Raw genomic sequence first — 26548 nt, 5'->3', positions numbered from 1 at the left:
CCAGTGTGGCTTATACTAGGCCATGGTGTATGTACCAGGGCTCTGGGACAGAAGTGTGAAATCTATAAGTTATAAGACTTTTTACAGACTAGAGTGGGACACGAATTAACAAGGGTCAAATTCATTGGTAAACATGGTTTGCATGGGGTCTAGTTGTTGGCAAAATTTGTAGACCATTAACATATTTTTAAAAGTTTAGGTTTAGAGCTGATGGTTTTTTTTTCTGCGTATTGCTAATAAGTTTAGTCTCAGTCCCATAAATTATGTATTAATATTAGTTTTTAAAAATAAGTATACTTGCGTAAAAGATGTAGAAATAGTGACAGATTTTTTTTTACAAATGTTTATTGTTTTTTATTAAGTTTTTGTTGGAAACATTTTCATTTGTTGGCTGCTCTGTCTGCTCTGTTTACCATTTGATAAAATGACGGACCTTACTGTTGTGACAAATGCAGTGCTTGATGGTATTTAATAAATACCCTATTAGACGTTTGAAGATATGCTATCAAGACAACCGTTAATACGTTAGATACTTGCTGGACTTGGAATGTAGTCATCGTTTAACTTACTAACGCATTTACTGTTTCGTATGTATGTATGTTAGTCATTAGCTTTGGCAACAGCTTGCAGACTAATAATGGAAGACTTACAGTTAAACGAAGCAGAACTTCGGTATTTCGAAGATTTGTTTACAGGTTGCGATGTAGATAACACAGGAAAAGTCCCTGTGTGCAAAGCATCAGAATTGTTCAGGACTGCTAACCTGCCTAGTGACACTTTGAGTAAGGTATGCTATCTTTATTTCTGTTTTAGTAAAACTTCTAAAAATAGATACATTTTTTTTAAAACCATTTTTAGGGTAATACACTAGTGTAGACGTTCTTCTGAATTAAAAATTTTAAAATTAAAGTATTGCTTTTTAATGCTTAAATATACTCTAATGATACTTAAATAACATCTTGGAATTAATCCAAGCCTTTCCATAATTTTGAACCTCATTAATTTTTTCTTGTTCATGTTCTTTTCGTGTTCATGTTTGTGTTTCATTGGCGATGTTTTGTGGAATTATGTTATACCTAGTTGCGTTAAAAATTCTGGGTAAGTGTACAAATTAGAAATTCATTCCTACATGTCCGTATATACAGGCTTCGATTTTAAGGTTCCTGTCATAATTGAGGCAAGCGGTTGGCAATCACAGTAGGAACTCGTGCATAACGGTGCCCGTGTTGCTGCTTAGACAAACTTTAAAAAGGTTAATTTCATCTGAAGTCCAAAAAATACCAGACTTACACAAATGAAAGTATTCAAAAGTGTGCCAAAAATTGGCACCAACTTGCCAGGCCAGTTTGAAATTTAAAAATGTAATTTTAGGGTTACTTCAAGAACATTACGAGGTGTGTTCAATAAGTAACGGAAATTTTTGTTTTTTCAAAAGCATCTACATTAATGTATTTCCCTTAAAAACAGTCCATTATATATTATACACTAATGCCAGCACTTCTTCTTCCGAACCTCGAAACACTTCTGGAACTCTATCTTAGGGATAGCATTTAGCTCTTTCAGTGATGTGCTTTTAATCTCATCTATGCTTGTAAAACAATGGCCCTTTAAGGTTCTCGTTATTTTTGGGAAGAGGAAAAAGTATCACGCTGCCATGTCTGGCGGATAGGGAAGCTGAGGCATCATTTCAATGTTGTTTTTGGCCAAAAATTTACAAATAAGCAATGAAGTGGTGCAAAAGGCATGAATTGTTTAACCACAAATTCGGATTACTTCACGCAAATGGCAATTGTTTTTTTTCTTGTGGCAAGAACTAATGATACACTATCCCATTAAAATCAAAGAACACTGGAAGTGTAAACTTCACTTTCGATTGCACTTGAGCTTTTTACGATCTTGGTGATCCAGAATATCCTCCACTGGGACGATTGAGCCTTAGGTTCATCATATCTGTAAACTCATGTTTCATCACCTGTTATGACAGTAGTTGCTTCGTTGTCAACTTTATTTAGCGACTCCTGAGCAACTTCCATTCACAGCTGTTTTTTTTTCGAAATTCAATCATTTTGGAACAAATTTTGCTGTCACATTTTTCATACCCAAAACACCTGAAAAAAAATTATTGTCATTAGCAAACTGATATGCCAACATCATCAGCGACTTCTCTAATTGTGATTTGGCAACCCTTTATAATCATTTCTTTTCACTTTTTACATGTTTTCATCGATTATTGATGTGCTGGGGAATCCAGAGAGTTTGTCATCTTCATCTTCACTGCCTTCTTGGAAATGCTTATACCACTCATAAACCCTTGTTTTACTCACAGCAGACTCACCTAAAGCAATATTTAACATTTCTAAAACATTGCTACACTTTATTCCATTGTTAACAAAATTTAATGCAAATTCTCATCCATTTTCTTAAATAAAATGCCAATGTTACAAAACACCTTTAACTTTTTGACAGCTGACATATTAGACTAATGCAACCAGCAAAATTACCAATTTCCATTAATTTTTTAACGTACCTAATATTAATTAGTTAACAAAAACACTATTTTCTGTATAAAATTTTTTTTCAGAAGTGTGCCTTCTTTATGAAATTACCATTTTTAGTATTTTTTTGTAAGAATTGTATGTAATGTGAGAGGTTGGTTTCCTAGCAAGTTTCCAAATTTTAGCATTTAGGTTTTTTAAATTTTTATAATTTTGTATTTGTACCTTTGCATATAATGTTGACTTTTTTACTCTCTTAGTTGGGTAATACTAATAGTTCCGTATTCCGTATCCAAGTTTATCCATTGATCCTGATGGCATGATCCTGTATATATTGATCCTGTAGTAACTTACATGATGCTTGCTGTTTTTATTTAGTCCGTGAAAAGATCCTGACACTGGCTATCTCTCTCTATTTCTTTCCCCCCTCCTTGGCAGCATTAGAAAGTGATACATTATTTAAATTTCTAGAACCTCATGTAAGAAGTATAACTTCAAAAAACATTTCCACAAAACATGATATAATTTGGTTTCCCATTCCAAGTAAAAATGGTTCAATATTCTTAGATATTCACTTGAAATAAAAAACCAAATAGGGTATCGAGTTTTTGTTTGGATCTTGTTTAGTTTTTGATCTTTTGGTATTTTAAATTGAAACATTGAGCATCACATGCCACAAAATTAATATATACAAGATCATGCTTGGATACATGATACGGAACAATTACCTGAAAATTTTCGGGTACTGATCAGCAGTGGTCTGTTGTTAGGATAAACCATTCCAGCATTTGCGAGTGTACATTTAAGGAACCCTTCGAAAACCAATACCAGGATGTATAGTCTTGAATTAGAACCTGGGTCCTTGGTACACAAGCTCAGTGAATTACCCTCTTACTCTGTCTCTCTCTCTCTCAGAAGTAGATAATGCAGATGGAGCGGTAATATACTTACAGCGAGGTTTATCCTTGAAGTAATAATTAAATTCCCAAAATAATTTTTTCCAAAAAATTAAAAAAATTCTTGTATACACCCTGATAACAGCATTTCTGAATTCCTACTGGTTTCTGAGAAATCACATTTTATAACTTATGTAACATTGCGTGTGCATTGACATGGCTGTCTTCATTTTTTGCTTTTCCATCTGGGTCTGTTGGTGTATGAGTTATATAGTGAGAATGGTCGATTAAGTTAGGTTAGCTTATTAAAAATACTTCAAAACATTGTGGACGAATGGTTGCTTGAGAATTACTAATTTATGAAGTAGCTATCCTGACCTAACCAAATGTTCACATGATTTCACAGTTTTTTTTTTATGTAGCTATACCAACCCAACCAACCGTCCACATTATTTTAAAGTATATTTAATGAGGCTAACCTAACATAATCTACAATTTTCACAATTTAGCTAAAGTTCTCCGAATCACTCACTCACTCACTCACTCACTCACTCACACACACACACACACACACACACACACACATACACACACACAGACCCACATGGGAAAGGTCACGTCAATGCACAGATATTGTAATGTAATCTATTAACTGTGATTTCTCTGATATCGGTAGGAATATAGAAACACTGTTTTCGGGGTAAATATGAGAACGTCTCTAGTGTCCGAAAAAAAAAGTATTATCGGAAATGTCTATTACTTCACGGGAAAAGCCGCGCTGTGTGAAACATTACTGATAGAGCATATAATGCAGATGGGTAAGTGCGTGTTACTTTCCTCAGATTACAGACTTGTGCGGTGGGAGTCGAGTGACACACTTTGGGCGCAAGCAGTTCTACTTGGCCCTCAAGCTGATTGCGGCGTTCCAAGCCGGCCTGCCGCTGCGTCCGGAGCTGTTCCACGGGTCCCAGGACATTCCCCTCCCCCACTTTGGGCGGCACATCAACTCTCTAGGTTAGTGCTTGCGAGCCGACCGTGTGTATTTCAGTGTCCGTCCCAGGGCGTCCGTGTTTTAACAGGACGTAAAATGTATCGCAGAGTGTTTGCAAGGAACCCACTAAGCTATACTCGCACAGCCATTTGGTGAATTGTGTCTGTTTTCCCGTAAAAAAAAAATAGAATTTCAAAAATTTTTGAGCACTTCTGTTGTTCCTCTCTCTTTACAATGAAAAAAAATAATTTTAAAATTCCTACTGGATTCTGAGAAACTATCGTTTATAGGTTCAAGCAGGTAGCCTCTGCCGTACATGGCTGAGACTGTTTTCCACTGATTGTTGACGCTGCTGTATTGATTTCTTGATAACTAGCTGCAACTTTATCCTGTGGTTCTCCCTAGGAGTATAGGGTGGTCGAGATTGATTTAAAAAAAGACAGGGATTTTTAATGTCAGTTACGTTACAGTTGCAGCCAAGAATGTTTTCTACCCTAATTGGTTTTTCATTTCAAGTGAATATCTAAGAATATTGAATAATTTTCACTTGGAATGGGAAACCAATAGGACAGGAAACAGTCTTGCCATGGCCATGTATGACATAACATTAAAAACCCTGTCTTTTTGAAAGCAGTCTTGGCAATGCTGATGTAAGGATTTCAAGAGAACCACAAGATCAAGTTCGAGTGAGTATCAACTACAGTATGGTGGCGATAACAGTATCAGGACAATATCTTGTGGAAAACAGAGTCTGCTACATTATTAAATGATAAAACTAACAGCTCATCTTAAATTATTGTGACTGCCTGAATTCCTTACAGAACATTAGCAATCAAATGACTGCTACCAAACAAAACACCAGGTACCACAGCTGATAGTATTACCCAAATTAAAGAACACACAAAATTCATACCTTTAAAAAACTCACCTATTTTAAACACCTGCATAATTTATCATGAATAGCTGTATCACTACCAGAAACACAAGCCATTCAAACTGCAGAAATACAGTGCAATAAGTCAAAACCACTGTGAATGCTCAAAAATATTCTGCTCACAGCTAACTACAACTGTTACGAACCAGAAGAATACAATAAATGAAATTGAACATAATAGTCATTCATTTGATACTGACATGAATTCAAATTCAAAATCCTGATCAGATATGAACATTCCCGAACCTTGATCGTTAAACATTAATTTATTAAGTTCCTGAAATTGTAATGTAAGTAACCTAATTTACAAACCTCCCACTGTCATAATGTTTACACGCAACAACCATAAAATACTTAAAAAATTTTAATAAATAAATACGTCTCTCACAGTTGGCACAAATGTAGCTGGCACAATTTCTACTCAATATGCAAGTTGTAGCCAATTTTACCCGTGATGCAATTGTAACGTAATTCCATGAAATTTAGCGTGACACAAACATATAGGTACACAATTTAAAATTAAAATGTTTAAAAAGTAACGAAAGTCTTGGTTTCTCACAATGAAAATATTAACATATCCTCACAAAGTTTGTAAGTTCTAAAAATACAATTTTCGTAATTTTCATTAAGAACACCTACACTAGTAACATACAGTTGCTTACCTAAAAATTCGTTTTTTTAGGACCGGTGACATAATAAAATTTTCCTGATTATTTTGAAGCTCTGTTGAATATGTCTTTATAAATATTTTGCAGTTTTTGCTCTGTAGATACTTTTTTTTTGTCAAGAGACAGGGGTATTACAAGGGGTAACCCTACAGAAAAACCTGAAGATCGGGCGATCAGGCATAGCGAGTAGTAAAGAATAGGAGGAGGGGGCCAGGGCTGATTGGCAGGACGTTGAAGGGAACAGGAAGGAAGGTAAAGTCAAAGGTGTAGTCCACATTAGTGAGGCCGGCCAATGAAGTACTATGTGACTGGCAATTTGGGACCAGTGTCTGGTGACTGAGATAAGAGAACTGGAGAAGGTGCAGCACAGGGCGAGATAGGTAATGAGTATGTGAAGGGAAGACTCATAGACCATCATTTATGATCAAGTGGGAAACACTACAGCGGAGGAGGCAGGTATAAAGTATGGCAAGACTGTTAGAGGTGATCAAGGGGGAAGGGGATTGGGGGATAAGTTGTACAGAGGGAGGAGAGGCTATGAGTGTAAGATAAAGAGGGAGTGGAGGCAAACAGAAAGAGGGAAGCACTTATTCCAGGTGAGGACAAGGTGGGATTAGAACGTGCTTGAGGGAAATGTATTGAAAGTAAGAGGTGCAAAGGACCTACGGAGAAAGCTTAAAAGAAATGGTTGAGTAAAATAGGAGAAGGTCTCCTTGCCACCAGGTAAAAGCCTAATTGCAGGTGTATATTTTAATCTAATCTATATGGAGATTTCATGCCATGAACATTGTGTGATATTTGTTTGTAGCAAGCTATGCTCTTGTTAATTTTAATAAGCAGTAATGTTAACTGTTCCTTTTCAGATCATTGGGAGACACATAGTGTTGGTCGCAATGCTGGGAGTCCTGACCTAATTCAGTTGAGCGATTCAGATCCGACACCACTGGTAGGTACAGTTCCTTTGTCGTCCTCTTTCACCTGTTTGCCAGTGTTCACTGGTATTTAATTGTTTTCTGATGGATGACAGCGGGAGGTAGTGACAAACAACCGAGAAGTGGAGCCCCCTCGCTCCAACGGGGGCGGTCCGTCGCCCCTGACGTGTTCCCCGGAGGCCTCGAGCACTGCCAGTGACTCCCCCACGCCAACCAACAGTGTCCAGGAGAGGAACTGGGCGGCCGGCACTCACTGGCACGGCGTCGGTGAGTGAACACTTGGTCTACCATGAAGCGACAAGCACATTGTCTACCGTAGAAGTGGCCTTCACTTAGTCTACTGTAGAAGTGACCAAACTTGGTCTACCATAGAAGTGGCCAACACTTGGTCTACTGTAGAAGTGGCCAACACTTGGTCTACTGTAGAAGTTGCCCACACTTGGTCTACTGTAGAAGTTGCCAACACTTGGTATACTACTGTAGAAGTGGCCAACACTTGGTCTACTACTGTATAAGTGCCCAACACTTGGTCTACTACTGTATAAGTGGCCAACACTTGGTCTACTACTGTATAAGTGGCCAACACTTGGTCTACTACTGTATAAGTGGCCAACACTTGGTCTACTGTAGAAGTGGCCAACACTTGGTCTACTGTAGAAGTGGCCAACACTTGGTCTACCGCATAAGTGGCCAACACTTGCTCTACTGACTAGTTAGCTTTCATCTTAAAGGAAGTTTAATCACAGCAATCTTTGATTTTAAAAAAACTATAATATATATTATAGTGACACTGTATTATAGTGGTAGCTTGTAGTACAGATTAACTTTTTTATTTTATGATCTACAAAACAAAAGACCTTGCTTTGGGCACAAGTATGTTGACATTTTTGTTTGAGTGTAACTGCTACAACCTTCATGAAATAATCAGGTATTTTTTTCTGGCTTTTACATGTATGTTTAATTAACACCATACTTTTAACAGCATAAGAAGCAACATAAAAATATTTTTTGGGCTAATTATGTGGATAAATAATTTTAAATATTAAGTATGTAACTCACTTTCACACTTCACCAACTCTTATCGTACTGTGACTTACACCAACTCTTATCGTACTATGACTTACCACTGCGGAATTGCCTCGTCACAAGAACCCGTGGCTGCAGCAGAATCCATCTCAAGGTTGCAGTGCTTGGTTAATCAGCCTGTCATTGCCATAGGTGGATTAGTGTGTTCGGTTACTATATTTATGGGGGTCTATGGTGGTTGAGTGGTCAGCTGACTCGCCCTCCATCAAGGCTCTCAGAGTTTGATTATTGGCAAGGTCAAGCCAGAATTTTTTTGAGAGTGATAAATGTGGTTCCCGCCCATAAAAATAAAAACAAAGTGAAAAGTTTGTTATTTCAGGTCAGCTACATTTAAATTGCTTGCCTGAAAATGTCCTTTATATTTATTTATTTTTTACCCCAACTGGATTATAGAAAACTTGGTAGTGGAAGACTGCGTTCAAGTCTGAAAAAAAACGGGTTATTTTGCAAGTTAAAAAACGAGTTCATGGGCCTACCCCCCACTGCCTAGTTTCTCTGAATCCAGGAGCAATTACAAAACTGTTTTCTGTGAAATTCAAGGTACTTGTGTAGTGCTCCAAAAAATACTAGTTCCAAAGAAAAAGTCCAAGTCTTTCACAAAAAAAAATATTATTCATCTTATTTCCACAGAAGTCGCTAGTTTAAACATATACCATGTGTGTGTGTGTGTGTATGTATGTATGTAAACCCCTGAGGGACCGATGAGTGTGTGAATCGGGGTGGTCCCGGGCGGTGTCTGGGTCAGTTAGAAACTAGTTAATGGCCCTATCCACTGCCTAGTTTCTCTGAATCCAGAAGCAAATTTTCAAAAAAAAAAAACTGCTTTTGAGGAAATTCAAGATATGTACTTCTGTAGTGCTCCAAAAAAAATACCAGTTTGAATTTTTTTTTTCTTCTGGAAAACATCAGAATCTTTCACAAAAAAAATATTCGTCATATTTCCACAGAAGTCACTAGTTTCAGCATGTACCGTATCTGTGTGTGTGTGTGGGAGGGGGGGGGGGGTGTGGGCGGGTGGTTGGGTGTGGGCGGGTGTGTGTATATAAACCCCTGAGGGACAGACGAGTGTGAACCGGGGTGGTCTCGGGGGGAACAGTGTGCGAGGAGCAGCGCCAGTTGCTGGGCACGGAGGAGGAGTCCTCGGACCGGCACAGCAGCGACGAGGACGCGGGCGACGTGTGGACGGTGACGGAGGAGCAGCGGGAGTACTACGCCGCGCAGTTCCGCTCCCTGCAGCCCGACCCGCGCGGCCTGCTGGCCGGCCCCGTGGCACGCACCTTCTTCGAGAAGTCCCGCCTGCCGGTGCACGAGCTGCGCAAGATTTGGTACGTCGGTCCTTTTGCTAGTTCTCCCTTCTCGAGTTGTTTGCATGAGGACGTCAAATCAGAAAAAGAGATACTGCTTCGTAATACAAAAATTTCAAGTGCGGCCTTAAAACATATTTTGCTAAAACAAATTTGTGTTACAAGCAGGGGCGCAACAACAGGGGGGGGGGGGGCAAGGGTATTTTGCCCCCCCTCTGAAACCATGAAGTGTGGGCAAACAGGTGCAAAGAAAGTGCTGTGTAATCAATTTTTATATAATAAAACTGCTTAAATAGCACCATTTTACACCTTGAAAAACAAATTTTCCCGGGGGAGGACCCCAGGACCCCCCCCCCCCCCACGCTTCAATAGGGGGGATCGATGATTCTTTATAAAAAGGTATATTGCCCCCCCCCCCCCCCCTTTTGGAAATTTAGTTGTTGTGCCCCTGGTTACAAGTGCAACATTATTATTCCATTTATTTGTTCAAATTAAAAATATATTATTCATTTTTCTTCTACTTTTATTATTTGACTAGCCAATGCACAGTATGTTGGTCTAAGTGAGACCGTTTTGGTTAAATAAGTGTTAATAGATATTTTATTTTCATATTTGTTGGATAATACACTTGTTTTTATGAGCAAAAACTAACACCGAAATCCCCTTGTTTTAAAAAATGGAATTGTCATAAAATAATACCAATAAAATCTTGTCCCCTACTTATGACCTCTCTGTCCCCAAAATAAACCCGGGCCTAATTACGTGTTTGTTTTGAGGTCATTGTCCCATCGCATCCGTGCCTCTTGTTCACGGATCGGTCGGTATAAATCGAGTGATAGCGTGATGTTGCTGTTAAAGACACGGTCGGCTCTCGCCTGAAGCGTGTGTGTGTGTGCGCGCTTGTCCTCGCAGGCAGCTGTCGGACGTGACGAAGGACGGCGCCCTCTCGCTGGAGGAGTTCAACACGGCCATGCACCTGGTGGTGCTGCGCAGGAACAACATAGAGCTGCCGGACGCTCTGCCCCCCTGCCTGGTCCCCCACCGGCAAGTCCCGCCGCCGCCGCCGCCGCCGGCCGCCTCCAGCCGGGAGGCCAGCCCCCCCAACCTGTCGCCGGCCAACGAGGAGCACTCCTCCCCGCACCGGAGCAAAGAGGTCTGCCCCGTCTCCCCGGCTCCCGGCTCCCTTCTCGGAACCTTCGTTCTTGTAGTGAAACGTCTTTGGTTGAAGGGGCTACGAAGACTCCGATCGCACGAGGGGTATAGTGAGGAGTGTGTGTCGACGGTGACGCCACTCCAACTAACTCACTTTAAAAAATATTTATTTATTACGCGTGCTGTTCACTGCATCTGCCAGCAGATGTCAATTCTCTCTCGTTCTCCCTTCTGCTCTGTATTTTGTTAGGACCCTGTGGGTGCAGCTGCTGTAAAAATTTACTAGTCACGAAAAAGTCATGGTATTGAACACATGGTCACGGATAAGTCACGAATGTGTCCATATTGGTATTATTTCTCTCTCTCTTCCCCCCCCCCCTTCACCCCTCGCCCAGTCCATAATGAGAAATATGTAATTTAAAATTTACAATTGTAGGCGCTTGTCAGCAAACTTTTATTTTATCATATGTTTCAACTTTTTTTTTCTCATCATAGAAAACTAACTTTAATGTATACAAATAATATCATAATCAAAGAATGCAAATATCAAATATGTTTTGTCATGCAAGTGTGTTGCTTTGCGCGGCATGATGGGGTAGTGTATCATTATGTTGACAACATATTGCAGTGCGAGGTTATGCGACATGTGATGACGGCTGTGCGGTTAATCAGTAATTTTTTTTTTTTACTCAATAGAAGCAAAAAAAAGTTAATTATTACCAAATTGATTTTTTTCTGCATAACAAGTTACTTATAAAAGATGTACTGTAGGATGTTTTAAGGACATGCGTTTACGAAACCAATGTATTTTCAACGTTTTTTATTCTGTTGTGTATTTTTCATTGTGTGTTTGCACGTGAAATTTTATTTGTTCGAAAAGCTGTGGTAGCGACTCCTGCAAAATGCCTTATATAGGCGTGCTGAAGACTTCTACCACAGCGTCTTTCGAAACTCTGCTGTATTGTGGTGAGATAGCCAGTTAGACTCCGAGAGCATCTCAATCCCTCGTTTCACCCTTTCTTAAGTATGAGAACTCCAGAGTAGAGGAGCAGTCATCAGGAGGGTATCAAAAAATTTTCACTTTAAACCGTGCATTTTCAGATCACCAAAATTTGGTTTAGGTACATTTATTTATAGTTCCATATAATACACAATACATAGTGGGCTGCTTCGGGTACAATGTTTATAATGAGATTTCACTGTAAAAGGAATAGTTTACATTAGGATTTAGCCTACCAGCATACTTTGTTGGAATTTTTGTGTGAATACAAACTGGAATTAGTAAGTAGTCAAGGTTTGTAACTTGTTCCTATTTTCCTGTAATGTCCTCATTGGAGTTACTTTTAGATGAAAAATACTATGGATGTACATATATCCAAATAATGATTGTTTACCAATAGTCTATGTTGATCGGATGCAACCAGCATAATTAGAACATAATATCATTCAGTGTGTAGAGTAATGAAAGAATTTTATTTTAAATTTAAAATTTGAATATTCTGTTTAAGAAAAGGTAATTTCTTATTTCAGTATGTACTTAAATAAGAAAAGGTAATTTCTTATTTCAGTATGTACTTAAATTTTTTTATTTGCATCAAATCAACACTCAAAAAAAATTTTTATTTCTATTTTGTTCCCATACCCAACGTATGTATGGTTTCATATCAATTTTATTTAACATAGTTGTAAGTTTATCAATGCCCAACCTTTTTTTTTTATGCTGATTTTTTACGAATTTAACTATTATGGCCAATTAAAATGAATTCACGTTCCATTTAGTATTTTCAAGATTGTATGCAATGTATTAATAATGTAACATATTTTGTGTTGCTATACTTGAGAAATGAATAATTCAATATTTTGTTAAATAAAATAATTTCAATTTTAATTCAATTTTTTTTGTAATTAATCATTATAAGATATTTTTGCTCATAAAGTTTGTTGTTGTTTATCTTCTGATATAAAAAAAATGTTATGATAGGTGTTGCTCTGTTTCAGTGGACCAAGTTCGTGGACTCTCCCACTAGTTCTGTTTCATCGCCCGGCCCCAAACCAGTCAATTTTGACTTCCACAAGTCAGCTGTCGAGCAGGTGAGGACGTGCAGAAATTAAAAAAAAAAAAAAAAAAAAAAGATTGTCATTAGGACAGTTTCCAGCCAAATGCCATATTATGGATTAGTCTCAACACCTTCTCTTTACCCACCATTCTTATTTCCTTTTCACTTTATCAGTTTCATCTGTTTCTTCCACACTTTTCCACACTCATGTTAGTATTTTTTTTTTTTCCTCTCTGTTTCATATCCATAATTCTCTTGTCTCTCCTTCACTGTCGTCATATCGATTACCCATTTCAGTCAGTAGATGAAAGTATGGAAATTTTTTTTAAAGATCGCCATGTTTTTATTTTCACGAAACGTACTGTGTGCTTTTCCTTTGCCAGGACCCGAAAATTCTCCACCCTGTGCCCCTGCGCCTGACCCCGGAGTCCCAGAGCCTGCCCCAGGCCGACGAGGAGCCGCTGAAGTCGCCCCGCAAGCTGACGGACCCGCAGCCGATCCCGTACGAGCAGCTGGCGAGCGACCGGCCGGGCAGCCCCAAGCGGGACCTCGGTGGAGGCAGCAACCCCAGCAGCCTGGCCTCCGACATCCGCCCCATCCAGCGCCCGCAGCCCAAGAAACCTGCAGGTACCTCCGCCTCCCCGCGAGCTCTTCAGGCCCGCGTGCACACAAGGCGTCTGCAGGCCCGGAAAGTCGTGAAAGTGGCGGAAAAGAACGGAAATAAACCAGGACAGCGCCTGAAGTCATACAAATTTTATTCAATTTTGAGGAGCCTTTCTACGACTTTTTTTTTTGTGTGTGTGCATGTGTATGTATATGTGTGTGTCTTTATACTACTAGCTCGCTGTAGGAAAGGTTTTGACGGAGTTTAAAAACTGACGGAAACTAGCTTCTACTGCGCAGCTTTTATTTCCCCCTCTCTTCTTAGCGACAGAGAATTTCCGTCACTCCCCTCCCTGTCGCAAAGAAGGAAGGGGTGGAACCTAAGCTGCGCAGTAGAAGCTAGTTTCCGTCGGTTTTTAATCTCCATTAAAACCTTTCCTACAGCGAGCCAGTAGTATGTGTGTGTTCATATGTGTGTACGTGTGTGTGCACGCATAAAAAGTCCCATTAAATATTAAAAAAAAAAGGAATTTATATCGCACAATTGACTTAAATCTCAGCAGTAAACTTTGGTTTGTTACAAACTCACAAGGTAGGTACGCTATGTCAAATATTCGTAAGCCAATTAACATTCGTTATTTTGGAGTGTTGGTATTTGAGGTTGAATTTAATTGTTTGTCATTCGTATTCATATTCGAAAATTTGAGTTTTCGCACAGGCCCAGTTGTTTGCATAGTTTGGTAGCCGTAGTTGGACGGTTTGCAAGAAGCAGCACCTTGTTTCAGCACCTGGTCCCGGTGCTATCCCCCCACCACCGCAGCCCTTGCTGGGGTCACTGCCAGATGAAGCGGTCGGCCAGGCAGCGGGGTGAGTGACGCTTCGGCCACGTCTGCGTCTGGCTGTTCCGGGTCCAGTGGCATCCAGCAGGCTGGATGTAAAACTAGACCTGCATAAATTTAAATTTTTGTTACAACTACCATTGCTTTTGTGAAGACATTTGATGGCTTTAAAAAATTCCACAATCCTTAGCGTGTAGAATATGTGAAAAGATGTGTATTAGATACTATTAAATATTTAGTGTCATTTCTGTGGTAAATCTGTTAAAAAAGTTATGTATTATTTCAAGAAGCAATGTGAAATTTTGTTGATATAAGGGTATATCCCACTTCCACCACCTTTCCAAATTAATTCCATAAAATAGTGATTCTCTGTGCTTTGATATAGAAAAAAAATGAGTTTTTGTATTTATGCGTGCATTAAAAGTTGTAATTACTTGGCATAGTAAAAATTTAATTTTGCATGCAAATATTTAATAGAAATAAAACAAAAGGACTGGAGTGATATTATAAATATGGTTAGTATTTTATAAATACAACCAATTTAAATATTTTAAATAAATACTGAGTTTTCAACATTAACATTAATATGCTGAATGTTTTTTTTCTAATTTATTTTTTAATTAAAAATTTATAATGCAAATAAATTAAATGTATGGGAACGTAACACGGGTTCTGCGAATATTCGAAATTACCAAATTCGAGTTCGAATTTTTTGATATTCGATTCGTAAATTTGAATTGAATTCATTTTACAATAATTCGACTTGACATCCCCCTCCCCCAATTTTAAAAGAAATGTAAATGGACGATTACATCTTCCACTTACAAAAAATTATACATCGAAACCCCTTATTTACGTTTTCACGTTATTTGAACCATTTTATTTCTGTCCCGTTTTAACCTCATTGGATGTAATGCAATGAATTCCCGTTGTTTACAACGCGCCTATTGCTTTACGCAGTTTACGCCGTTCGTTCTGATAAAATTGCTTACTAACTTAATTAATTATATTACAAAGTAATCTGATATGTAAATCGTGTTTTAGAGACTTTTTTAAAAGTTAAAAACTTCATGTTAAACGTCTCGAGAGTCGCTTTATACCGCTTATAAAAACGTAAACAGCACCAGTTTGGTTGTGTTGATTCCTGTATTCCATTATAGAGCGCGCGCACGTAGTCGAAAACTGATGTCGATAGCTCGCAGACTGCATGCACGTGCGCGCTCTGTCAATAACCAAGTTAACCCGCACGATCGTTATGCGTATTGTTACAAATCACGTTCTTGTTACAGGTTTCTTTTCTTTCTTTTTTTACGTTGAATAAAATGGTTTTTATTGCATCACTCATTAATTTAAATTATTAAGCTTGCTTTCACAAAGTCTACTTTTTAAATAAACTTACTTTCCATGAAAAGGTCTTGTTTTTATGGATTACTTTACATTTTTTTTTTTGCATAATAGTATTCTCCGTTCGCTCCTACCGGAATTTTGGAAAGCCTCTTGTAAACAAACATTTGCATTGGCTGCCGTCCGCCGCGCACATTATTCGTGCCCAAGAAATAGTCCCTTGGTTACGTACTATTTGTAAGTATTTTTACACTGCCTTTTTTATAACAATTGTTGTTATATAGCATTATAGTGTTTCACCATTAATATCCAATACAGTTTAATGTGTCAGCAAGTATTTACTTACAATTATGTTAGCAGACGCTGTGTGTACGGTCTACAGTTGATACCCGGCGCAGCAGTTGTATTTCGGATTCGTGCGCGCACGGTTTGTTGTGGCTGACGCCGGACAAGGTTTTGTAAAGCACAGAACGGGAAAGCCTTTGAAGAAAAGGAAACTTGAGTATCCTGTTATCAAAACTTGTGATGATTTTGTGAACACGGCTTTTAGGCGTAAAGTGCATAGTTTTTTCTTCGCAAATGAACCACCTACGCTGAACAAAGTGCTACGGTGCTTCCTGTTATATTACTTCGCCGTTATTTTATTAGCACCGACTGTACGGAAGTGTGTGTGTTGCAACTAGTACTTGGCGCGCAAGAACAATTCAGCCTATCACTTGCTGACACAGCGCAGTGATGCGACGGTGTTTGTTTATTTCAAAACTCAGCTAAGAGTGAACCCACGGTCTCACCCCTAATTATAAACTTGATTTTAGAATAAAATGTGCAATGCTTACGCGATAAAAACGTTAAATTTTTTTTTTTTTTTTTTTTGACGTGATAACGTCTAATAAATCGATGAACGCCGGCTACACGCACGAAAAAGTGTCCCGTTACGCACATTGTCCCGTTACGCTCATTGTTCTCTTGCGCCACATCTATCTCTCTTCCACTCGATTGGAACAACCATCGAATTGACTTTTTCGAGGCACATTAAACTTGAAACACTCCCATTCGTTTACTACTTTTCCTATCATCGTCCTATCCTTAACAGAATAACACAGATTGGAAGAAGTTAAATTGCAAACGTGTATAAAAGTTATAGTTAAAATAATCTCTTCGTTAAAGTAACAAACATATTTGAATTAATGAGTGCAAATAAAAGTAAATTCATCAATTAAATTGTAGATTTAATTTCACTTCTTCTTTGTATCCATACAAAGTTGTGATAATTCAATAAAAATTATTAAATTTTATTCATAAAAGTATGCAATAATTTCATCAATGTTTCATTATGACGTTACGTTAAACTATCGTCCGTAAACCGACTTTACAGACAACCAATTTTTTTTTTCTTTTGTACCACTTCCTTATGCTGTGATATTTTTATTAATATTTTTATGCTTGAAAGTCAAACATGCTAAATAAGGTGGCAAGTGAAGAGAGTTTTCTCTACAGTAGGCAACATAGTTACCAGCCGCAGAGAATTGTTGTTGCCGCACTATGTCGATGAACTCACCTTTCTCCATGACAATTTGAAATGATTTGCGAAGACATATAATTTTTAATTTTTTTTTTTAATTTTTGAAAATCTGGTTGGGCTTCTTCAAAATAGTCTCACTTTAATTTTAGTTACTTGATTTAAACTGTGAATTATGTGACAAGTTTTTCAAAGGAGGTATGTTAGAAATTTTTTATGATCTATGTTATTTTAATAAATATTCCCAAATTCGATTCGAAAAAAATTCGAAACTCGTGAATTTTTTTGAAATTCGATTCGAATTCAATTCGAACTGAAAAATCACAATTCGCAGATGTCTAAACGTAACATCACTTAATATAAGTACACTGAAAAAGTTTATAAACACAATATTTCTATCACTAATATTCACAGTAAATTTTTTTTAAAGATATGGACCAGTGTTCAATATCAATCAGAAAAGTATATTTTTTTAAAAGTTCATATGTAAATGTTATTTGTATGTAGCCTTTTTTTCATGCTGTGAAGATTTCATTCCATGGTGTCCACGCATTGTATAAATTCACCATCATAATTTTTTCATAACACGCTTAAAGAAAGTATAACTTCGAAAAATACCCTCCACCTTCTTGAAATAAAATCCTCGCTACGCCCCTGGCGAGATGTGACGAGAGTGTTCTCTGTGGGTGTGCGTGTGAAATCAATGTCAAAATTACACGTGCGAACACGCATCACGCGGCAAAAAGGCGAGGGATGTGTGACGTGTTGTGGTTGCAGGAGCCAGTCCGGCCCGACCAGTTTGCCCGTGGTGCCCAAGAAGGAGCCCCCTCCTCCCCCGCCCCCGCGACCCTACCGCACCCACGCCCGAAGCTCGTCGCTGGACCTCAACAGAATAAGTAAGGCGCAACCGTTTTCCGGGGTCGCCTCGATGGCGAGACGTCGGCTGCCCCTGTGCGAGCTCGAACCTCACGTGCTCTGGTCTGCTTTCAGGTAAAACAGGGAGCCTTCTGCTGGGGGCCCCTCCGACTGTCCCGCCGCGTGTCTCTCCAAGCACCGTGAGTGTTCAGTGTGTGTGTGTGTGTGTGTGTGTGTGTGTGTGTGTGTTTACGTTGTAACCACTCAAGAGTATTTACAGTTATTATTTGTGTCATATTATTAATGTTATTATTATTTGTGTTTTATGTACATATTATTTAGTTGATATTTAAATTTGAGTGAGTTCTAACGAGCCAGGATACACTTATTGATTTAATGTTTTAATCCAAACTCCTAGGCTTGTTTCTATTTGATCATCTACACATTTCCTCGGGATGGTGTTCAGTTTTGTTACAGTTCATGAACCAAGCATTACGTCATAGACAAAATAATAACCAAATCCACATAGCTCTCTTTGCTGTGTTGTCTTCTTTGTTTTTCGCCTGGGGTTGCCACAACAAGGATATTAAAGAAAAGATGGCCGCGTACAGTGGAAAAAGAATGTAATAGTCGACCATGGGGAAATGAGCTAAGGCCTGGTGCTAGTTTGTGTGTTCTTACATATTTCGGCATTTTACATGGACGATAACGTCTACGTCAGCGTGCGTGCTGCCCCTGAAGTTCCTTCCATTTCCCAGCGTGTATCCGTTTACAAGTAGAGCTGGGCCGATCATGTCGATACAGATAGCTTTTTTTGCCAATCTGGCCGATAACCGGTACCGATCATCGTTTCAAAAGAACGGTAAAACGCCATGAAGCGTGTTGGTTTATTGCCTTCGTACTTACTTTCAAATTAATTTGAGCCATTCAAACCTATGTTTTAACAGATTAATGTGGTAATAGTGATAAAAGAAATAATTAACACAAAATATAAATTTTAAATTAATTTTTCAAATTACTACATCCGTCCCTCAAAGTAAGACCCTTATTCGTTCCAGGGAAACTTTTTTTTTTTTCATAAGAGAATATATTAATCAAATTAATTACTTTTCCAGTCAGGTAAGTGTGCTTGCTGACTACAATTTTAATCAAACATTACTCCTGTTAAAATTAATTAACAATACTAATATATTTGTAAATACATTTAAAGCATGATTAAATGAATGTTGAATAACATTTAGATATTAAACAACATAAAATTAAATTTTAAAAATTCACTTTATGCCTTGGTTTATGATAGGGCTTGGGAATAAATAAAATTCCTAACTAGATGCTAACATCGTTTCTGAGTTACAAAATAATAATGTCATTAATGTAGTAGATATATTTCAGTCCTAATTAGTTTTAAAAAAGCATAAACTTTCATTTTTCTATTATTAGAAAGAAAGATTGTTTAACCTGTTAATAATTCTTGATTTTTTGATTTGACATTTCCAACTAAAGAAAAAAAGGGTTGGTGATAAAAAAAATTGTATGTTCATCAAGTCTGTGATTTGCAACTGTTTTGCTAAAAAAAAATTTTGTAAATAAAGGAGAAAAAATAGGAGAGAACAAGAATAAGATGCATTCCACAGGTGTGTGAGAGTTTTGGTATGGAAGAGAGATGTGCCGTTTAAATGCAAGCAAGTGTTGTACATTACTTACTATGTCCCTGTACATAGTCACCTACGGGGCAGAGACTGGGACTGTAGATAAAAGAAATGCTGGGAAGATCAGAGCATGTTTATGAGGAGTTTGTTGGCAGTTACAAGGCGAGACAGGATCAGAAATGAGATGCTGCAAGCAAGAGCAAGAGTACAGGACTTGCATGAGGTCATGGAAAAAACAAGAATTTAGATTATGTAGGCATGAGCAGAGAAGAGGCTGCCTAGGGAAATGTGAGTCGAAGTACACAGGAAGAAGGCCCCAAGGAAGACAAAGAAGGAGGCGGAGTGGTGCAGAAGAGAGGAGAAGAACGGATTAGAGCGAAGGAGAAGGAATGGTGAAGTTACAGAGGAAGATGGAGCCATTTAACTTTGTTTAGCCAGCCGCAGGCTGGAGGCAGTTGATTGTAACGATATTGGGTGTTTCTAAATGATAAATATAGTTGTGAATTATTTTGAGTGTTACTAGTTCCGTTGATTGTAACGATATTGGGTGTTTCTAAATAATAAATATTGTTGTGAATTATGTTGAGCGTTATTAGTTCCGTTGATTGTAACGATATTGTGTGTTTCTAAATAATAAATATAGTCGTGAATTATGTTGAGTGTTACTAGTTCCGTTGATTGTAACGATATTGGTGTTTCTAAATGATAAATATTGTTGTGAATTATGTTGAGTGTTACTAGTTCCATTGATTGTGACGAGATTGGTGTTTTTAAATGATATAGTCGTGAATTATGTTGAGTGTTACTAGTTCTGTTGATTGTAACGATATTGGTGTTCCTAAATGATAAATATTGTTGTGAATTATGTTGAGTGTTACTAGTTCCGTTGATTGTAACGATATTGGTGTTCCTAAATGATAAATATTGTTGTGAATTATGTTGAGTGTTACTAGTTCCGTTGATTGTAACGAGATTGGTGTTTCTAAATGATATAGTCGTGAATTATGTTGAGTGTTACTAGTTCTGTTGATTGTAACGATATTGGTGTTCCTAAATGATAAATATTGTTGTGAATTATGTTGAGTGTTACTAGTTCCGTTGATTGTAACGACATTGGTGTTCCTAAATGATAAATATTGTTGTGAATTATGTTGAGTGTTACTAGTTCCGTTGATTGTAACAATATCGGTGTTTCTAAATGATAAATATAGTCGTGAATTATGTTGAGTGTTACTAGTTGCGTTGTAAGCTGTGACAGCTGCGGACTGTCGTGTTCTCTCAGACGTCGCCCAAGAAGTTGGTCGGCCAGCGCAGCGAAGGGGACGTCATCACGCTGGCGGGGGAGCAGTCGGGGTTCGCCGACTTCGCCCAGTTCGGCCAGGACGAGGAGTCGGGGGCGGACAGGCTGCCCCCGCGGAGGCACGGGGCGTTCGAGGTCTACCGCAAGCCCAGCGGCTCCTGTGAGTGACGTATAGCTTAAGCTGTCCATCGACTGGAGAACATCTGCCGCTTCCCTCCCCTTCCCAGACTTCTTCCATTTCGAGGGTCAGATATCATTCTTGAAACCAATCCAAGGGCCAGATAGGTAACACACGAATTACCGTGTTTTATTGCACGTACGTAACATATTTTATGTTAAAAACAATTTTTTTTAACGGTAGAAGTGTGTCTTGTATGCAAGAAAAAACATTTTTTTGTTGAATTAAAGTTTTTTTTATGGCAGCAAAACATGTTTCATGGAAAGTACGCTTATTAAAAAATAGTATACAAAATTATGCAAAAAAATTTGTTTGATTACGAAGTTTTGTCTGTCACTGCTATTTGAAGATACAATGAAATTTATTTCCTGTTTTCGCACTACTTTTTTTTAACCATTTGGTATTTTGGTAACCGAACAGAACAACAATAATAAAGTCTTTCGTCTTTCATGTCGTCTCTATGATGAAAATTTGTACTTAGTTTGCTACTGTATAAAAAATGCTACCAACTGAACCTTTCATATTATTGTCTTTAATTACAAAAAAATATATGAAAATCAGCCACGGTACATAGATTCAGACGTAATCTTCATCTATGTATAGTCAGCCATTGTCCCTAGAGTCCTGGGTAGGCCTAACCTCTGTTGTGTTAATTAAAAACCTAAAAAATCTGAGATTTGTATTTTGTAAATGAAGTTCATAATCATAAATGTATACCAGGAAAAATTGGTGCAGAGTCAAATTCTAAGACTTTGAAACGTGACAGACGAATACATCTGAAAAATATTGTGGAATCTTTTATTTCTTTACCAGCAACAAAGCAAACTGCAGAATGTTAAACGTGCCACTTATGTTCTGAAAACTCAAACAGGTAGCTTATTTTAAATTATACTTGACATCTTTTCTGGACATGCATTAGGTACTAATTAAAAAAAAATAGGCCTGGATTTCACATTTAAAAAGTAACTTTAAAAATTACACACTAAGACATTAAGTAAGAACATTTATGTCTTGTAACATCTATTTTTATGATTAACTGTTAAAAATAGTGGTACTTAGTCCTATAAATGCTTATGGGGGTTAGTGCATTGAAATAAATGCTTGATTTTAGAAACGTGAAAAACTAAATCCGCCAAATATTTTACTGACAACTAATTTTATTCGCCCAAATCAGACAATTTGACTTGCCATTTTCCATTGACCCTATCAGTAATTGATGTATTAGTTAAGCCTTTCTGTGCACAATCATGTAATTTAGGTAACCTTATTTTCTCCATTAATCCTTTTTTCCATCCGCTATCCTTATGAGTAGGGACACCTGTATTTCGCGAATACATGTCGTGTCAAGGTATTCCGCAAAATACTGTAGCTTTTCTCCTGTGGTTATTGGCTGAGGTCGGTGAGAGGTGTCGTCCCGCTCTTGACGGGGCCAGTGAGAATGTGGTCACCGTACTGCTGCACCCTCACCATTTGCCAGGACTCTTATAAAAAGCTACAGTGTTTTGTGAAATACCTTGACATGATATCAAATCGTGAAATACAGGTGTCCCTACTTATATGTGTGTCTCACATGGATGGGGACTCGGGCTCGTGGACAGAGGGGGCTGGTGTGTTGCAGGGCCTGGAGGGGGAGACCCGGCCGCGGGGAACGCCGGCAGCCCCTCGGAGGACCCGCAGACGCAGCTGGGGAACGGCAGGTGCGAAACCATGTGGCTGGGCCCTTCGACCAGTACTCTCTCCTCCACCCTGTTACCCTGGCCCATTTTGAACCTCGCACCCTCTAATCTCCTGTTCCACACTCTTTTTAATTAACTCCTTTTAACCTCCTTATGTCCCGATAATAAGTTATTCACCGTTTTTTCATAAGAAATTTTATAACCTTTACCACAACTGCAAGGCACAATTTATGTTACCCCTTTCTCGCGCTCGTTCTTATTTACGTCGGCACGTAAGCCTTTTGGGCGCCTGCACTTACCTTGGAATGGTAAATGAAGTGTAACTAGCTGTCGGAAGTGCACGTGGTGTTCCGAACTCGTGAAACATTTTTTGCAACCCTGCTTTGTGAAGCAGGTTGCATTTGGTGGCATTTTATCATTGTGGATTGAAGTGTGGTGAGATGAGTTTTCTTTCCCCGTGCAATGGTGCGACGTGGGCGGCGGTGTGTGCTGCAGGGAGCAGGGCTCACTGCTGAGGCTGCAGGAGCAGAACTGCCTGCTGGCGCGGGTGTGCCAGGAGCTGAGTCGCGAGCTGGCCGAGGTGCGGGAGGAGCGCGCCGCCCTCGAGATGCAGCTGGAGCGGCTGCGCTCCCAGGTACCAGCTCTCTCTCTCTCTCTTTCTCTCTCTCTTTCTCTCTCTTTCTCTCACTCTTTCCCTCACTCTTTCCCTCGCTCTCTATCTCTCCCCCTCTTTCCCTCGCTCTCTCTTTCCCTCGCTCTCTTTCCCTCGCTCTCTTTCCCTCGCTCTTTCCCTCGCTCTCTTTCTCTCTCTCTCTCTCTCTCTTTCTCTCTCTCTCTTTCTCTTTCTCTCTCTTTCTCTCTCTTTCTCTCTCTTTCTCTCTTTCTCTCTCTCTCTCTTTCTCTCTCTCTTTCTCTCGCTCTTTCCCTCGCTATCTATCTCTCCCCCTCTTTCCCTCTCTCTCTTCCCCTCTCTCTCTTTCCCTCTCTCTCTTTCCCTCTCTCTCTTTCCCTCTCTCTATTTCCCTCTCTCTCTCTTTCCCTCTCTCTCTTTCCCTCTCTTTCTCTCTCCCCCTTTCTCTCTCTCTCCCTCTCTTTCTCTGCAAAACACTCTTTTCTCTTTCATGATACAATTTCCCTGGCTAATAAATTAGACGTGTTTTTAAAGTTACCATTATATCTTGTTATGGTTATATAAGTTTAAAAAAATGTATTCCAGGATAGTTTTGCTCCCGTAAAGTTTACTTTGGCACACCAATATGCTTAGTACATCTCCCCCTCCCCTCCTCTGCCCCAGTGTTTGTGTAAAGTTAATATTTACGGGTGCGTGTTGCCACCTTGATGACTTCGGCCCGTAGCTACAGCAGTTTCTGGGTGCTTGCACATTGGACTTTCAACCTGTAAAAATTTCCGCTGTGTAGTGCGTTCTTATTTAATTGCTTTTCCGACGCATACTAAAATCTCACACTCAACATGCCGGAAGAAGTATAACCTCAAAAATGCAGGGGCAGGGGGATGTCAAAGGGCAACACGTTCCTATAGTCCTGTTGTTCGACAAGCCCTGAGAAATCAGTTGTACCATCTTGTTAAACAGAATTATACAGTTAGGTTTTTAAAAGAGGGAATATTTTTAATTTTTCCCCTAAAATGAATACTTTTTATCTTTATCAATCACACTCAGCAATATTTTAAAGAATTCTATGTTAAATTCCACGTCAGAGTTTCTTTTTATAAGTTTAATTGCAATGTGATAACATATGAATTTGCTAATTTACCTTCAATTTGATGTATGATTTGTAGTAAAAAGTGAAAATTAAACTGTTATAATATGCCATTGGAACTGAGACATTCTCTTATGGACAGTGTGTGTAATGACAGATTGAAGACTTTTAACTGTAGCTGTTTGTTATTTCCAATGCAGTATTCTGCAGTGGAGTCAGTGTGTAGGCAGTCTCTATGGACTGTTGTGGTGGTTGTTTTCAGCTCGATCGAGGTAGATTGGAGCTCCAAGACTGACCAGGCGCGACACTGTGCGAACGGCAAGTCGTGGCTTGAGGCGACCGGAGTATTTATTAATCAGTCCCAAGTGCAGCTCTACCCTCATCATCCACCAGTCGTCATGTACACGTTAACTTTGTTGTTGCTGTTCGAGAGGGTTTCAAAACTTTCATCGTTCATTTCGTTACTTTCTAAGTTACTTATTGATTTGTAGCGTGGTTCTGTTACACGGAACGTAGTGACTGTCTTAAGAGGTATAAGACATTCCGTAATGGCATGCACAGTGTATTTGATAATCTCTCGTACGGTAACTATTGCTCCCGAAATAGTTGATCGTGTTGAAGGAGTTGGTGCGGAGGTATGTTGGTTTGAAGTGCCATAGTTTTTCAGTCGGCCGTGTTTTCTTTTTCATTCGTTGCAAACGAGCGCTGCTAGTTTAAGCATGTCGGGAGCCATCCCGATTGTTGTTGCATTTTTGTGGGCGCAGTGAGGGCAATGAGAGATAATTTTATTTTTAGAATACCGTTGTTGGACAAATGTCAAATTAACATTGTTAATGGAAAGAACTGGAAACTGTTTGTTGGAGAAAGCAATTGTTTCGTTGTGTTTTCTTCCCCCCTCCTGTTTACGGGGAGCTGTGAAACAATAATAATTGAGAAGCTTACCGTGCTGCTGGTCAGAGACTAAGCTCGACGTCTTTCAGTGTTACTAAGCTTGTAAAAATGTATTATATTCCGCTCGCCGCGCAGGGGCTTATGTGCTGCCACGATGTAGCCCTGGGATCCCCGAGATCTGCTGAAGCTTGCTGTTTGTCTGGATAGTAAGATAGCCGTTGTTTTGTGTCTCCCTCTCCCGAGGAAGCAGTGACGTTCTCCTGACTTGCTAGTTTCTGCTTGTACGATGGCATTTTGAGTTGTACGACGCACAGTGTTCGGAGCAGTCACAACTCTTTAATTCAGGTGCAGTTTTCATCAATCGCTAAGGTTTTTTTTTATTTTTTATTTTTATGAACGTGTAAGCCAAACTGCAGCTACTTCATCACTTATAATTATTGCTGCTTCAGTTAAAAGGAAATAAAATCCAAAAATGTCGTCGCTGGCCAAATGTGCTTCTTATGTTGTAGTTACACAGTCCCAGATGTGTTTCTAGTCTGAAGAGATTATGATTGAAATTTTGTTAGCAAAAAATAAAGTTAAAGTGTTATTATCAGACAAATTGTAAATTATGTGTCACTAAAATGTAAACTAGATTGCAAACTAAAAAAGAGAAAAAAAAGATACATTCATTCCATTCTTCGTTTGTTGTTTTGGATTTTAAATTTTATAAACAACTGTTTGGATGTTCACATTGTGTGCGGCTTTTTTGTGTAGGTTCACAGAGGCTGAAAAGCTCACTTTTTATTTTACCTTTACTTTGTGGAAGTTATTTGTTTTTGCTTTTGGGAAAGCACTCAATATGTACACACATAAATTTAAAATATGACAATTTATATACATATATTTGCAGAATTATCATGATTATTTGTTACTATGATTGAAGTGTTTGTTTCCGAGTTATCTCATACCTGCTATAATATAAAATTGTGTGTGTGTTGCAATACAGTAAACAAAACTTTCTACTGTCCCAGCTCATTTTCTTTCAACATTTTAGCTATCTTGATACCTCCACATCGTACGTTGGATGTACATAGTTTTCGTTATTGTGGTTGTGAAACAACCATGTAGCACATTAGTATGCATAGTAGTCCAGTGCCTGAAATATATTTTAGAATGCTCATTTTGATGGGGATTACTATGAGCATTTTTAGTGCTAAATGTGTGTACATGTTAGCAACATAGAAAATGGAACTGTATAACAAGAAGAAAATATAACATCTGAGATTTTTAAGATAGAAACAATTACATTTTTAAAACATGACTGCTGGCAACACCAGTTGTTTACCAGCCAATTAATATAAATTCAGGTGTGTGAGAGTCATTTTGGCCATCCTGGTTGTATGTCCACAATAAAAACTGTACAGTGAAACCTCATTCATTATAAAGTGCCTAATTATATAAAGGATTTCTCGCTTTAAA

General features: G+C 38.6%; 1 protein-coding gene across 1 annotated transcript; it reads left to right on the top strand.

Moving 5' to 3' along the window:
• Positions 1 to 396: 396 nt before the first annotated feature.
• LOC134542911 (ralBP1-associated Eps domain-containing protein 1) lies at positions 397 to 26548 on the top strand. Its single transcript, XM_063387497.1, has 15 exons — positions 397 to 787; positions 4234 to 4405; positions 6848 to 6930; positions 7012 to 7183; positions 9099 to 9327; positions 10219 to 10459; positions 12457 to 12549; positions 12899 to 13142; positions 13904 to 13985; positions 17598 to 17716; positions 17811 to 17875; positions 20607 to 20784; positions 22421 to 22499; positions 22974 to 23112; positions 24459 to 26548. The coding sequence occupies exons 1-15, from the start codon at positions 638 to 640 to the stop codon at positions 24489 to 24491; spliced, it is 2079 nt and encodes a 692-aa protein (XP_063243567.1). The 5' UTR covers positions 397 to 637; the 3' UTR covers positions 24492 to 26548.

The sequence above is a fragment of the Bacillus rossius genome (genome assembly GCF_032445375.1).
Source record: "Bacillus rossius redtenbacheri isolate Brsri chromosome 9 unlocalized genomic scaffold, Brsri_v3 Brsri_v3_scf9_2, whole genome shotgun sequence".
Classification (NCBI taxonomy): Eukaryota; Metazoa; Arthropoda; class Insecta; order Phasmatodea; family Bacillidae; genus Bacillus; species Bacillus rossius.
This window is presented reverse-complemented; position numbering and strand designations above follow the sequence as displayed.

What these genes read in the sequence shown, in the direction of transcription:
- LOC134542911 (XM_063387497.1), top strand. Translation starts at nt 638, where the DNA reads ATGGAAGACTTACAGTTAAACGAAGCAGAACTTCGGTATTTCGAAGAT. An exon ending in CCCCGCACCGGAGCAAAGAG is followed by an intron (nt 10,460 to 12,456) that starts GTCTGCCCCGTC and finishes GCTCTGTTTCAG; the next exon opens with TGGACCAAGTTCGTGGACTC. An exon ending in ACAAGTCAGCTGTCGAGCAG is followed by an intron (nt 12,550 to 12,898) that starts GTGAGGACGTGC and finishes TTCCTTTGCCAG; the next exon opens with GACCCGAAAATTCTCCACCC.